Source organism: Macrotis lagotis, chromosome X (assembly GCF_037893015.1).
Source record: "Macrotis lagotis isolate mMagLag1 chromosome X, bilby.v1.9.chrom.fasta, whole genome shotgun sequence".
Taxonomy (NCBI): Eukaryota; Metazoa; Chordata; class Mammalia; order Peramelemorphia; family Peramelidae; genus Macrotis; species Macrotis lagotis.
The window spans coordinates 327,815,308-327,832,359 of NC_133666.1; the positions used below are offsets into that span (position 1 = coordinate 327,815,308).

The 17,052-nt window shown below is 34.1% G+C and overlaps 1 protein-coding gene across 1 annotated transcript in view; it reads right to left on the reverse strand.

Annotated features, from left to right (window-relative positions):
• The window catches only part of GALNT1 (polypeptide N-acetylgalactosaminyltransferase 1), a 159,274-nt gene that overhangs the window by 55,923 nt on the left and 86,299 nt on the right, over positions 1-17,052 (reverse strand). Inside the window, exon 4 of the mRNA XM_074199497.1 lies at positions 8,486-8,652. Within this exon, the coding sequence (XP_074055598.1) occupies positions 8,486-8,652 (167 nt within the window). The remainder of the gene's footprint in view (positions 1-8,485; positions 8,653-17,052) is intronic.

Sequence of the window (17,052 nt, forward strand, 5' to 3'; positions counted from 1 at the left end):
TGCAAAAACCTAAAAAAAAAAATTAAATATTCTTTGGTCTGTATTCAAACTCTACAATTCTTTCTCAGGATTGATAATCTAAATGAAATGAATGAATATTTACAAAAATATAAGTTTCCCAGGTTAAATGAAGAGGGAATTAAATACCTAAATGACCCTATCTCAGAAAAAGAAATTCAACAAGCCATTATTGAACCCCCTAAGAAAAAATATCCAGGGCCAAATGGATTCACAAGTGAATTCTATCAAACATTTAAGGAACAACTGGATCCAATTTTATATAAACTCTTTGAAAAACAGGTGAAGACAGAATTCTGCCTCACTCTTTCTATGACACCAATATGGTGCTGATAGGAACCTTGGAAGAGTTAAAACAGAGAAAGAAAACTATAGATCTCCCTGATGAATATAGATGCAAAAATCTTAAATAAAATCTTAGCAAAATGACTACAAGTTATCACTAGGATAATACACTATGACCAAGTAGGATTTATCCCAGGAATGCAGGGTTGGTTCAATATTAGAAAAACTGTCAATATAATTAATTATATCAATAACAAACCTACCAGAAATCATATGATTATTATCAATAGATGCTGAAAAGACTTTTGACAAAATACAGCACCCATTCCTAATAAAAATACTAGAGAGCATAGGAACAAATAGATTGTTCCTTAGAATAATAAGCAGTATCTATCTAAAACCATCAACAAGCATTATATGCAATGAGGATAGGCTAGAGGAATACCCAATAAGATCAAGGGTGAAAGATGCTCATTATCACCATTACTATTCAATACTGTATGAGAAATTGTTAGCTTCAGCAATAAGAGAAGAAAAAGAAATCAAAGGAATTAGAATTGGGAAGGAAGAGACAAAAACTCTCATTCTTTGCAGATGACATGATGGCATGCCTAGAGAATCCAAAAAAAATCATCTAAAAAAACTACTAGAAATAATCAGCCACTTTAGCAAAGTCATAGGATATAAAATAAACCCTCTTAAAATCCTCAACATTTCTATATATGACTAGCAAGATGCAACAGAAACAGCTAGAAAGAGAAATCCCATTCAAAGTAACCTCAGACAATATAAAATACCTGGTAGTCTACCTGTCAAGATAGACTCAAAAACTTTTTGAAAACAATTTCAAAACATTTTTCACACAAATAAAATCAGATTTAAATAACTGGGCAAATACCAACTGCTCGTGGATATGCTGAGCTAATCTAATAAAAGTGACAATTCTACCAAAATTAAACTACTTGTTTAGTGCCCTACCAATCAAAATTCCAATAAATTACTTTAATGAGTTAGAAAAAATTGTAAGCAAATTCATATGGAGAAATAAAAAGTCTAGAATCTCCAGGAAGTTAATGAAAAAAGTGCAAAAGAAGGTGGCTTAGCCTTACAAGATCTAAAATTGTATTATAAAGCATCAGTCATCAAAACTGTATGGTACTGGATAAGAAATATAGTAGTGGATCTGTGGAATAGACTGAGGCAAAAGAGATAGCAGAAAATGGGATAGTCACTCTTTGATTAAAAACTGTTAGGAAAATTGGAAGATAGTATGGCAGAAACTTGGATTAGACCAAAATCTCACACCCTATACAAGATAAGATCAAAATGGATATAGGATCTAGAAATAAAAACTAATATTATAAGCAAGTGAGATCAAGGAATAGTTTACCTGTTAGATCTATGGAAAGGGAAGCAGTTTATGACTAAGGAAGAGATGGAGAACAATATTAAAAATAAACTAGACAATTTTGATTATATTAAATTAAAAGCTTTTTTCACAGACAAAGCCCACTATAACCAAAATCAAAAGAAATGTAGTAAATTGGGAAACAATTTTTATGACTGGTGTTTCTGACAAAGGACTCATTTCTAAGATATACAGAGAACTGAGTCAAATTTTTAAAAAAAGACAAGCCATTTCCCAATTGACAAATGGTCAAAGGATATGCAAAGGCAATTTACAGATAAGGAAATCAAAGCTATCTATAGTCATATGAAAAATTGCTCTAAATCACTAATTAATAGAGAAATGCAAATTAAAACATCTCTGAGGTACCACCTCACACCTCTCAGACTGGCCAATATGACCAGAAAGGATAATGATCCAATGTTGGAAGGGATGTGGGAAATCAGGGACACTAATACATTGTTGGTAGAGCTGTGAACTCATCTAACCTTTCTGGAGAGATGTGGAATTATGCCCAAGAGGATGGTAATATTTTAGACTCTATACCTGAGAACAGAGGTTAGGTAAATTTCTGTACCTGTAAAGTAATGAAAAGGGATTTCAAACTTTGGAATTGTGTTTAAGACAGAAGGTTCCCTTCCTGGGTCAAGAAAGGGACTCCTTGAAACTTTCAAGTTTTATTGATTCTAGAGATTAAAAACATGTTATTGTTCTCTAATAGCAGTAATAGTTGTATTCTATCCCAAAAAGAAATCACAGAAAAGAAGGTTAATTCCACTTCTCTAGAAGAGGCATCCTAGAAACCTTAGGTCTACTAGAAGAAAAGACAAAGAAGGCTTAGATCTTTGTTCAAAAAATATAGGATAAGTCAATCCCATTGCTTAGAGGGCAACTTCAGTCCTGTGCTAAAGTGGGAAGTAAAGATTCCAGGTAGAATTTCATCAGGACATAAATAAAGCTTGACTGGTCAGAAATGAAATGAAATGAAAACAGCTCCTTACCTCCTCCATTTATCACAGAGCTCCAGTTTGGTATTTGTGTAAGTCAATGACTGAATTATTAAAAAGAGAGAAATGGAGAATTGATACATACCTCAATATAAGAGGTAAGAGTAGAGAATAAGAAACATCACTATTTGAACAGGACATATCCTAGAGAAAGCCACTGGATCAAATCATTTTCAGAGGACTTTGAATCAAAAGATATTTATATAAACCTATTGTCCCAGGGGTAGGAATAATTCCATTCCATCTTTGAAAAGGAAGTTAAATAATATACTCCCCAAAGAGAGAAGCTAAAGCAAAAGTAAAACTAAAACATATGTAAGTTACATGTAAAATGTATTTCCATATTCCACTGCTCAGGGTTAAAACTAAAAAGGGGCTGATGTTCTTAAACAAGTATTTAATATTTTTATGTACCTGACAGGGGTACCAGGAACTATGCTTAATACTAGGGATACATATACAAAGAATGAAACTATCCCTATTATCATCATCATCATTATGATTATTATCATCCTTATATTATTATTCTATTATATTATGTATTACATATTATATATATTATGATTATTATATTCCAATGGTGGAGAAAACATCTTTCCTAAGTTTTACACAAGAAAAATCATAATAAATACAAATAGTTAAATACAAGGTAGGGAAGAAAACTTAGTTATTACAGGGGGGGAAATCAATAATGGTTTCATGTAGAAGGTGTGTCAGCTACTCCTTGAAGAAAAAGGAATATTTTATGAGGTGGAGGTGAAAGAGTATATTTTAGAAAAACAGTGTAAAGAAGTGGAGACAGTGTGTAAGTGTGTGTGTAAGAAATGAAGAAAAATTGGTTGGAACTAGATTGTGAAGAACTGTAAAAAACAAACAAATAAGTCTATATTTTATCCTCAAGGCATTATAGAACTCCTGGAGTTTATTGAGAAGAGCAGTACTATGGTAGGATCTGTGTTTAAAGGAAATTATTTTAACAGCTATGAGGAAGCTAGATTGGAGTGAGGAGATATGAGGCAAGGAATCTAATGAAGACACCATTATAATAGTTTAGGTTAGAGTGATGAAAATCTGAACTAAGGTACTCCTGTGTACAGAAAGGAGTTGGATACAAGAAATGTTGTGGAGGTAGACGTAGTAAGATTTGGCAACTGATAGGATATGAAAAGTGAGGAAGAATGTGCAAGTGAGGATGAAACTTGAGGTTGGAAACCCAAAAGTCAAGAAGAATGTTGGTGCTTTCAACAGGAATAAGGAAGTTTGGAAAAAAGAAAAGTTTTAAGGGAAAGAATGAATTCTATTTTTAAAATGCTGAATTTGCAGTATCTCTACGACGTTCAGTTTTAAAGATACATACACTTGGGAGATATCTTCATAGATGTTATAAAAAAGCAAAACCAAATCAAACAAAACAATGGGCGTTGTTGAGATGACCAAGAAAGGGTAGGCAGGAAAGTGGAGGGCTCAGCATAGAGCATTATGGAACCTAAAAAATAAATAAATAAATGAGATTATATATATATATATATATATATACACACATATATATGTATACATATATATATGTATATGTATATGTATATGTATATGTATATGTATATGTATATGTATATGTATAGAGAGAGAGAGTGGATAATGACCTGGCAAAGAAGATTGGGAGAAGGAAGGAAATGTGATCAAAATGGGACGAGGGGGAAGTGAGAGAAGAGAAAGAAATATAACTTATTCACTCTACATTCTGGCTTCCAACCAATCTCATCATTCGGTTCTCTCCTAAAGTTGCTGTAATTTTAAATTGCCAAATCTAGTGGTCTATTATCAACCCCTATTCTTCTTTACCAATTTCCAAGTTCTGCCACTATCAATCAACCTCTTCTCCTTGATTCTTCTTTCTCTCTCTCTTGATTTTTGTTATATTCCTCTATTTTTCCTTCCATTTACATGACTGCTCCTCAGTTTACTTTAATAGATTTTCAGTCAGGTTATATATGCTAAGCATGCATGTAAAAGGGCTGTCCTGGATCCTCTTCTTTTCTGCCTCTATTTCAATTAGTAGTATCAGTTCCCATGGTTTTAATTATCTTCTCTATGATGATAATTGTCAAATCTACTTAAACAGACCTAACATCTTTGGTGGCTTCCAGACTCTATCCCCAATGACTGCATGTCTCAAATTGAATGAACCTGTAGAAACCTTAAAACTCAAACCCAAAACTGAACTTTGTCTTTCTCCTATAACATTCTTCTTTTCCTACCTTCCCTATTATTTTTGAGTTTACTACATATCTCCCAGTCATCTGGGTTTCAAACCCAGATGTCATCCTCAACTTCTCACTCTCTCTTAACTGTACATATCCAGTCTTATTGCATATTCATTTTACCACCTTCATAACATTTCTCTGACAATTTAACAACTGAACTATCACAATACCTTTTTGCTGAGTTTCCTTGCCATAAGACTCTCCCCCCATCCCAGTCTATCATCCACTCAGGTATGAAAATCATCTTCCTAAAGTGCAGTTCTGACCATGTCACCCCACTACTCAATAAATTACATTACCTTCTTATTATTTCCAAGATCAAATAAAAAATCTGTTGTTTGGCATGGAAAGCCTAGAATAACCTGCTCCATTCCCTACCTTACCAATATTTTTACACCTAACACCTTAATCTCCTATTAATCTCCAGCATATATTCTACAATCTAGTTACATTGGCCTCTTTGCTGTTCCTCAAACAGGGTATTTTCTTTCCATTTTTCTAAAACTAAGTTTTTATTGATGTCTTCTGTTTCTTACATCATTATCTAGCTAATGCAAAGGGTCCCTTCCTTCTCTGAGAGAGTCATCTTATAAGTTTTTTTAGGGCAGAAAAAAATCATCACAATTGATAAATATACTGAAAAATTCCAAAAATAAGTACAATATTGCCCTGTGGTCCTTCTACCTCAATGAAGGGGTGGGTTGGGAGTGTCTTCTACTCATATCTCTTCATTCAAGTCCTGTTTGACCATTATAATTTTGTTATACTTATTTTTTTATGATGTATGATTATTTTTTCACATAAACACTGCTATACAGTGTATGTTTTTTCTTGGCTCAACTTACTGTTCTCTCTGCATGAGTTCATGTAGATTTTTCCATGCTGCTCTGTATTCATCATACACACTATTTCTTCTAGCACAGTAATATTCCATTACATTCACATACCATTTTTATGTCAGTTCCCAATTAATGGGCATCTACTTTTTTCCTGTTCTTTGCTACCACAAAAATTGCTGTTATATTTGGTGTATATGAAGACAATCTTCTAGCTTCCATGTGGTATAAGCCCAGTAATGGAATCTCTAGTTCAAAGATTATAGATGTTTTAGTCATTTTATTTGCATAATCTCAATTGCTTTCCAAAATGATTGCCAATTTAATAGCTAAAACAACAGTTTTTACTGTAACTATCATTCCACAATCCCTTCAATATTTGACTATTTCCATTTTGGGTCATTTTTTCCAATGTGCAGAATGTGAAGTAAAACTTCAGTGTTGCTGTGATTTGCATTTATCTCATTATTAGCAAGTGACTTTTATATGAACAGAACTTGGTCCTGGCTGGATGCTGAGGTCTCTCCTTCAGATTTAGTCAAATGCTGTACAGCATCCTATCCTTCTCTCCCCTCTGCCCCAACATACACCATCCTGTTCCATCCTCTGTGTTTCAGTTCGCAGCACTGGTGTGACAAGGGTTTTCTGTCATGCACTGGCTATCTATCATGACCCCCCAGAAGGCTTCTGCACCCAAAGGGCTCCTGCTGAGCTTGCTATTTATTGTGGTCCAAGCAAACTTCTGCAGCTCAAATCTAAGGTCTTCAAATCTCTGGAAACAGGAGGGGGAAATGGAATGTGGACTTAGGTTTTGTTACAAACCCATACATTGGATCCTATGGGTGTTGGTGCAGTATATGGGAGAAAGGGATCCAGAGTGAGTTCAGAGTAGGTTCATGATTAATTTTTTAGAACCTTTTTTATTATGAAGTAATGAAGTCCACTTAAGTTGTTTATCTCTGGCACATTCACTTCTATTTATGTGGAGTTGTGGAAGGCTGTGGAGATTACAGAAAATGTCTAGTCCATCACCAATCAAAATTCAGACCTTGGAATGCAGGTGTGGAAAAAAATTGAGATTTATTAAAGAGGAGTTACAACCCAAAAGAAAGTTATGGGTAAAAAAAGGGATAAAAGAACAGTCAAGCAGAGCTGACTGAGCCAGAGAATCAGAAACAACTAGCTTCGAGCAGAGGTCCAACCCAGATTTTTATGGTCTTGCCCCTTATCCAGAGGTCAAAAGGTGATTCCCTACCCCCCCCCTTAGGAGGAGGGCTGAAGACTTGAGATCAGGATACAATGAAACAATGGTAGCCGATTTACATCTCAAGAGTGGGGGACCTTCACCTATTTAACAAGATTTAACAGCCTTTAAGATTACAGATTTTGTTTCTGCTACATTCATAACTCTCTAGCTCCCCCCCCCCCATCAATAGAACCATGCTGTTAGGATACAATAAGAATTTATATAATACAATACAATAAGAATTTATATAATACAACTTCAACTGGATTCTTTCTGCTGCAGTTGGATAATATTTAAATTCAGAGTTTAACCATTCCTATGTGCAATTGAAATGGAGTACAGCAGTGGCCCTCAAGGCCCATTCAAGAATAGTTGTAGTTGTTCTAGTAGGTGGTGTGGGTTGCTTTGTATTCATGAATGGGTAATTGAGTTCTGTATCAGGCAAGGCGTGTGGAAAACTGAAACAAGGAATAAAGACCTGTTTTGAGTGAAACATTTTAATAGAATGAACTTCAAAAGAGAAATTGCTGAATGATGTCCTGCTAAGAAGTCTGAAAGTGGTAGTACAGAGGAGCAGGGAGTATTCCAACTCTCCCTCCAGGACCAGTGTAGGAAGGTGATAGATTAGTTAAATGAAGGCTGAACAGTGTTAAGAGAGGAAAATCAGGAAATTCAGGGTTGTCAAGGGAAATCCAGGTCTCAGTGAGAACAATTAGATGACAGGATTTATAAGGGGAATATGACAAGAATGAGGGGAAGTTTGTTCATTATGGAATAGGAATTCCAGATCCTACTATGTTGGAAGAAAGTGGAAAGAAATGCAAGAAAAATATGAATTGTTATAGATAAGGTGGGAGGCAGGCAGGAGGTAGAATAAAACTAATCCAAATTTCAGATTTGATGTAGGATTTGCTGAGGTCTTATTTTCCTTCCCAAGTTATAAAATTTACAGAATGTGAAACCTCAGGGAGGCTAGGTAGCACAGTAGACAAGAACACCAGCCCTGGAGTCAGTACCTCAGTTCAAATCCAGCCTCAGACATTTAATAATTACTTGGCTGTGTGACCTTGGGTAAGTCACTTCTGTTGCCTTGCCAAAAAAAAAAAAAAACAACATAGCCTCTCCCCCCAAGGAAGGATTGTTGCTTGCTATAATCAGCATGCTTATGAAAACTACAATTCATTCTTTCAAGATCAACACTTGCCAGTGGAAAAATCTAATAAAATTATAAATGCTAATTAAAATAAGAGATCATGGAGGGAGATTTTTTTTTTCCTCCTTGACAAACTAAGTTCTGTGAAGTTCTAAAACAAAAAGAAAATTCATACAAAAATTTTAAGAGAGAAAAGAAAAAGTTACTGTCACTGGCAAAATGCATTCTTCTCTCACATGATACATTACTGGTGTTTATAATTTTGATTTACCTCTTTCACTTGCATCATCTACCAGAACGATTTCTTCTAGCATGTGTCTTGGTGATCGGTTTATTACACTATGGACAGTTCTTAGAAGTGTACTCCAAGCCTCATTGTGGAAGACAATCACCACACTTGTTGTAGGAAGATTATCTGGATATACCTTTGTTTTACATCTAGAAAAAAAAAATTGTAACACAAGACTTTACTACACCTTTTCTGATTGCCCAACTGCTCCCCTGATTATTTTACACATTTATTTAAACTTGAATAAATAACATTGTTTACTTCCTTTATAATAAAATGCAAGTTCCTTGACAGTTTTATTTCTGATAGTGTAACCCTAATTCTTAGCACAGTATCTGTGCTAATATAATAGGTACTTAGTATTTTTTTGTGGATTAACAGTAGCTTTTAGATTAGGGTTTCATTATTCCTTTTATTCATGAGATTCTCCATCTGACAATGGTTGTTCTATTGGTTGATCAATGGTTGATCAACCAAACACATGAGGATGGTGGCAAGAGTCTACTATCTTAATCACAAAATAAGATTAGTTGGAAAATTCTTTCTTTAAAAAAAACTAAAAGTTACTGAGTAACTCTTTTTAAAATAATATCATATACATATTTATTTATTTATTGGATAAACATATAATATGTAAACAAATTAATATAAAATAAATATAAACATGATACATAAAATAATATAAACACATGCATAACAAATATATAAAATAATGAAAATAAAAATAGAAATTCAATAAGCATAACAGCATCTCAAACATTTGAAAAACAAGATGCTAATGAAACATACAATGAGTTTATCACATTTTTTGCTTATTATATGGTGCAATGAATTTTTTTAGGTGCTAAAGATCAAAATGAAAATGCTAAGTGTTTATACTGATTCTTGTAACCCTTACAATCACACAGGAAGTCCAAGGGTTATGGATAACAGGTAATAGGAGTTGAGTTAAAATTTTGGCTCGGACACATTCATTTTACTAATTAGTAACCCCAGGCAAATCAATTGACTTCTTCATTTTCAGTTTCTTTATTGGCAAAAACAGCATAATAGCAGCATCTACCTCTTAAGGTGGTTGTCCTAAGACAAGATGTACAAGCTATTGCATTTGCAATGTAAATGTTAATTATTGTTATAAATTTATGTTAGCCTTATTACATTAAACTTATAAAGGAAAAAATGAATTATTAAAAAGCTAACAATACTTTAAAGTATCTGTCTGTTTTGATGGAAAATTTGTTATCATCCTCAATGATCTTTTCAGATTTAGTGATATTTGCATAGTTACAAAAACCACTGAAAATCCTTTCCCCCAAAACTATGGATAGGTATCACCACAGACCACAAAAATTTAGACATATAATTTGTTTGGAAAATATAACCTACACATCAGGAAAACAAAAAAAATCAAGAAAGCAATTCTTAATTTATTGATTTCAAGTTTAAGTACCTAAGTACTTAAGTAAGTACCTAAGCTAACAAAGGATGTACCTCTAAGACAGTCTCCTTCCCCAGAAGTTTTTAATTTAGTTGGGAAAATAAGACTAATGGGACTTCAAGGAAAAAACCATATAGCTTAAGATTTAAAATGGAAATAAACAGGGTATATACATAAAGAGACTATAGCAAAATAACAATGATGACATTTATGTAAGAAATGTTATAAAAGATTTTACCCAGGAAATATAAGGTTGGTAAGTTAAAGACTAATCATATAGTTAAGAATAAGAAACAAATCATGAATGTGAAGGATAAGAGAGAGACATGGTCTGAATGTAGCAGACTAGTTGTGGAATATATGAAAAAAAAGGAGATGGTATCCAGTACAATGGGTAGATTCCCTATTTTATTTTTAAACAAGGCAATGAAAAAATATCTTAACAAATTGACCAAACACAAATATAATTGAAAAGAACATCTAGAGGAGATCATAGATTCACTTAAGTTCAAATACTGATAAAACTATATGCAACAATTAAATCATAAAAAATTAGATAATAAAAGGTAATCAATGCTTACTTAAATGATTCCTATTATAAGTGGCATCACAATGGACTATCTCTTTAGCTATGTGTCATATATATCCAATACACACACACACACACACACACACACACACACACACACACACACACACACAAGGTAAGGATCTCCCCACCACCACCAATGTGAAATCATTCTTTTTTCCTCATACTGCTTTCTGGAGCCTTCACTCACTTATTCTTCTCCAGCTTCCAATTCTCAAATAAATAATTTTCCTGGAAAAGAGTTGGAGAACTAACTCTAAACATTAAAAAAAGACAGTAAAAATAAATATCTGCAAAGAATACAAGATTAAATTCCTATGATGAGAAAAATTGAAGCAGACATGTACAATGTGACTAAGAAGGTGGGAAAGGGCTGGGTATATCAGATATATGAAACAAAGAAACATTGAAAGAATCTAGACCTGGTAGTGTTAGAAAATTTAAGGGAACATGTGCTCAAATTGTATGACACAGAAATTAGACCAGAAGAACACAAAGTAATAAACAGTAAATTGGAAATTATTTCTAGCAGAATACATACAGAAAACTAATTTATAGGCCTTCCAGAGGCCACAAGAAAAAGACCTAAGAATTTAAGTTGATTATAAGCTTAATTTTAGTCAACTATGAAGAGACTGAACAAAAAAAAAAAACAACAAAAACTCACAAAACACACACACACACACACAAAGTTGTTTTTTTTTTCCCAATAGATTGTAAATATTTCCAGTTTGAGGTGAAAAGAGAAACAAGACTTTCCATCTCCTACTGCTCGTTCCCCTGTCACAAAGTCGCTAGGAACTTCCATCTAGGACAGTGCATGGCAACTTCCCTCTCTGACTGGCTTCATCTCTCTCCTCCAACTCCCACATCCCAATGGACAGTATTTGATGAACAGAGAAGCAGATCTCAGGTCTTCCATCTCCTGCTGTACCTTCTCTGGTTCAATCCCCAGTCTTTGAAGGAAAAAAGGAGCTGTGAATGGAGTCTCCTGTCCAACTATATGCCTTCCATCTCTTACTGCCATTGTTTTTGTTTGTTTTTTTAGGTTTTTGCAAGGCAAATGAGGTTAAGAGACTTGCCCAAAGCTACACAGCTAGGTAATTATTAAGTGTCTGAGGCCGGATTTGAACTCCAGTACTCCTGACTCCAGGGCCAGTGCTCTATCCACTGTACCACCTAGCCGCTCCTACTGCCATTGTTTACAGTCAGATCTGCAGAAGTAATACCTACTGCTCAAACATTCTTAGATGGTCATACCCTACAAATTCCAACAATTTTGAACACCTGCAGGCCCTCATCCCAGCTCAGATCCTCTAGCGGTCAAGTCCATTTATTTCACTGGACAAGGATTTTACATTTAAAGTACCAATCGTCAAGTTAAAGTTAATGTGATTCTTAGTTCCCAGACCTTACTGTTCCACTACTCCACTACAACCTACCCAGAAGAAGCAGCAGAACACACTGGGCTTAAGAATAAACAAAACTGGCTACAATTAATGCAATTATGGGGCAAAAAAAGTAATGTTTCCTGACTGATGGTTATGTAAAATAATAGAAATTGTCTACCAATACATACAAACAATATAATAAAAATGATAAAAACTCATTGTTTTATCCCCACAAGTGATAATAATTATACCTCAGAAATTCAAGAAAAGTAAAACATATGTGGTTTAACAATCTATATTTCTTAAACAGAAAAGCAGATGAATTAAAAACTATTCAAAACTGTTAAATATTACTGTAAGGGGGGTTGGGATGTTGGTCATGGGAAAAACAATGCAAAGACTAAATAAAGTACTAAAGATTTATGAGAAAAAATTATGCAAAAGTCTTTTTGTAATGGTAAAGAACTGGAGTCAGTGGATGTCAATTAACTGGAGAATGCCTAAATAAATTGAACTTCATGAATGCAAAAAGAATATTACTTGTGTTCAAAGATTAACAAAAATAATGAATACAGAGAAACAAGGAAAGCTTTTACATAAACTGATACAGAAAGTAAGTAGAGCCAGAAAAATAAATGCATAATGATTACAACAATGTAAATGAAAAGAATTATTGAATATTGTGAAATTATGACAAACTTCTTAACCTCAAAGAAGAGATATGAAAAGATAGCTACTCTTTAAGTGTGGAACTGCATACAATATTAAAATCTGTTTCAATATATTTAAATGATTGGGCTGAATTATTTTCCTCTTCTTTCACTTTTCCTTTTTAAACAAACTACTATGGGGGTAGTGCTCTTGAAGGAAAGAAGGAAGAATATAGAGGGAAATATTGGTAAATAAAAACAAAATTAATAAAAAAGGAAATAAAAATATATGCTCATAGACCATGGAATGGTGACACAAGCTATAGCTTATGAATAAGAGAATATTATCAAACTATAAGAAACAATATGAAGAGTTCAGAAACACATATAAACTGATGTAAAAGTAAGCAGAATCAGAAAAACATTATATATGACAATATAAATGAAAAGAACAAAAGAAAATTAAAATGAATACTGAGAATAATTATAATGACTAAGCTTGACTCTAGAGAAGAAATAAGAAAATGTGCCTTCCTTTATATATTGTATATATTGCCAGACTTGGTTGGTATGTTCTATATACATTTACTAATATCATTTAAAATTTTTGTTACAAAAAAAGTAATTTGATGTGAAAAATAACTAGTTTTTTTGTTTTTTTGTAATATCTCCTGAAGGAAGATTATAGGGAGAGATTTCAGCTCAAAAAAAAAAAAACCAAACTGTCCTAAGAATTAGACTTTCTCAAAAATGGAACTGTCTTTGAAAATAGTGAATTCTTCATATGTTGTAGGTTTCAAAAAGTGACAAGTAATTAAATGTCAGGGATATTTCAGACAAGATTCCTATTTCAGACATGAATTGGACTGGGACAATTGAGAGGTATGATTCTGTGACCCTGTAAGAATAAAGCTAGCTATCTAAAAGGTTATGCCTTCCTCTTTTTAGATATTAGAAACATGACTTCTTGAAAGCATTTTTACATTAGAAATAATTATCTGGAAATGAACATCTCCAAGAATCTCTACTGCATTTAACAAATAAAATACTTGCGATTTGATCTTTCCATATGGCATCTACTCTTTTAAAAAAGAAAAGAGTAGATTGCTCTATGAAAAATGATTATATCTTTATTTTTTTAATGTATTTTTTTTATTTTTGCAAGGCAATGGGGTTAATTAAGTGGCTTGCCTAAGGCCACACAGCTAGGTAATTATTAAGCGTCTGAGGCCAGATTTAAACTCAGGTACTCCTGACTCCAGGGCTGGGATCCACTACGCCACCTAGCCACCCCTGATTATACCTTTAAAATTAATTTACTTAAGATTTTTTTTAACCTGAACATTTTCTAAAACAAAATTTTAATCCAAGAGAATATAGGCTTCCTGACAATAAAGACTGATTCATTTTTGTCCTTGTATTTCTCTCATTTAACAGAATGATTGGTACAGAAATTATTGCTGATTGAGAATTACCTTCATATATCCACTCTCATTTCTTCAATTCTTATTTTGTAAGGATTTCCATTAAATAAATAAAACAAGTAGGGCAGCTAGATGGCGCAGTGGATAAAGCACTGGCCTTGGAGTCAGGGTTCAAATCCTGTCTCAGACACTTAATAATTACCTAGCTGTGTGGCCTTGGGCAAGCCACTTAACCCTGTTTGCCTTGCAAAAAACTAAAAAAAAAAATTAAAAAAAAATAAAACAAGTAAATCAAATCAGATCCAAGACTAATAAAACTACAAGGCCATGATTAATGCATGAAGACCATAAAAGAGTTTTTAAAAAGAGACAGTGGCTATGATGTAAGAAAGATAAGGCATCAATAAAACTTTTTAAAAAAATAATAAATTATGTGATACTTCATTACCCAGTATCTTTCCAAAACCAGTTTTTCTAAAGGACTGACTTTTTAGTTTTAGTTCCTATAGAAAAGACAATCTTTCTAAAATAATAAGATACTTTCTAGCAAGGATGGGGACAGCCAGATGACACAGTAGATCATAGCACTGTGCCTGGAGTCAGGAAGACTCATCATCTTCCTGAGTTCAAATATGGCCTTCCAAGCTGGGCAAATCAGTTAATCCTGTTTGGTTCAGTTTCTTCATCTGTAAAATGAGCTAGAGAAAGAAATGGCAAACCACTCCAGTATCTCTGCCAAGAAAATCTCAAATGGGGTATTGGAGAGTTGGATGTGATATAACAACAGCAGTAGCAAGGACAGAGCCTGGTATAATGGGAAAAGATTGATGACTTATTGAGTCTGTCCTTTGTTCTTGAAGAAGACCATGACATCAGGGAGGTGATGCCATGACAAGCAAGTAAATTGGATTTCATTGAGGTGGTGTTATGTTAAGTCACTAGTCTCACTTTTCCCCTGGAGCCATCTGGTCTAGTGACCAGATAGTAATCAAGAGGAATGAAGTTGGTCCTGGATATAAAGCAATCAGGGTTAAGTGATTTGCCCAAGGTCACGCACTTGTAAATATCTGAAGTCAACACTGTATCACTTGGTGGGGAAAGAGCTGACTCTACAAGGAAAAGTTCTAGATTCAAATCCTAAAATTGATATTTACTAACAGAATGTGGCTTTGGACAAGTTGTTTTATGTCTTTGGTCTTCAGTTTCCTTATCTGTAAATTGAACAGGCCTCTAACAGGCACTAGGATCTTGTATCTTAACCTTAAAATCTACTGAATAAAATTTAATCTAATCTTTTCTAAATATTACTGTGATGCACACAAATGGAACTGCAGATACAGATGGTGTCCTGTCTTTAAGAAATACTTTGAATCTAGTTTTCTTGAGAAGGTCCCTTATGTTATTTTTTAGTACCCTTTATGTTTCTCATAAGGATTATGTGAAGAATGCATCCATCTACACAACTATCTGATTGTAAATTAATGTATGAATCAAACATCAAAACAAGTCTTCTCCAAAATGATTTACTTAGCCTCCAGAAAATAGTTTTATTTCTTAAAGTTCTTATCAACATCTTTAATTGTAAAAACACTCCTAATTCTGTATCACTAACAATGAAACAAGTATCTGTCAATTTCACATATTTTAAGAACTTGAACTAGGATAGTCTGGAAAGAATTTGCTTTAGAGAACGTAAGTCAAAGTGGTAGAATGGCAAAAGGAAGCATACAAGCTTCCTTGCTTCAGCTCCCACTCCTCCAAACACATCTAGGAAACATAGCAGACAAGATCCTGATGAGTAAATTCAAGGAAAAAAAGTCACAGAATTAATTTTTCCAATCAAGCTGGCAGAGAAAATCAGATAAAGAGGTCTAGGGACAGGTTCTAGACAGGACTATGCTACATGCATTCCAGCCCAAGGAAAGACTGTATCTTCAAGACAAATAGAGATCCAAGAGCCAGTATAGAGAGGCCTAAATTTGAGGAGGATGTGAGAATAGGCGCTCCCTACTCAGTTTTGGCTTAATGTTTAGGGGAGACTGGCATCTTAGGGTGTCATTATAAAGTAAAAAGCAGTCCTAGGCCTTAAGTTCTATAGGAGCTTGATTTTGAACAGCTGCTGTGTGGCTCAGACCCCAGGAATGGAGCTTGGTCTCAGTTCTGGTTTCCAGCCCAGTGTGAACCTTGCATCAGAATAACTAGGGCAGTAACTCTCAACTTAGGGGAGACAACATTTCTGTCACTTTGAACTAGGAGAGTTTTTAAGCTGGCTGTTAGTGGCTGAGGTCAGCAGCAGTCCACTGGAATTCCAAAAGTTCAAACCCAAGCCAGGAATTTGCAGGACTTAAACCAGAAAAGCAGAAATCAGACTTTGCCCTTGATCAGTCCACTTTGGAAACACCAAAAGCTTGCAGGTCTCTCTGGATGAGCTGTCCCTGAGACAGAAGAACCTGCAACATTCAATACCCCAAGAAAGTAGCAGCAGGATCAGCCCAGATCTTCCTTCCAGAGATCTGCAGAGCTAGGCCTTAATATAAAGGTCAAGGTCAGGAAGTATACTAGAAGAAACAAAGAGAATGCTATCATGAAAAGACTACAATGGTCACAGGTAACCATAACACTGGAAGAATAGAATGACTCCAAAGGCCTCAAAATCAAATATAGCTTGGGGTTTACTACAAATTACTGCAAATTATGCTATATCATCGTCCTGGACAAAGGCAACTTCTATAGGCCATGATGTCAAATGACATTCTCCCCCGCCCCCTTCAAACTGCCCTAAATGCTTCAACTTTTATAAAATTCTGCACAAAAGTAACAAATTCCATTTATTCAAACAAGTTTGAGATTCTCATATAATACCTTTTTTTTTTCATAAAAATCTCTTTACATAGTCTAAAAGTCTTGGTCCAGAGGTTGACTGATTGAGGAAAGAGTCAGGCAAAAAGAACAAAATATTCTCTAAAAAGTAATGGGTTTCCATTTTTAGCAACAGAATAGTACAGTTTTACCATACTTGGATAAGCTTAAGATTCTTAAAAAAAAAAAATTTGTGTA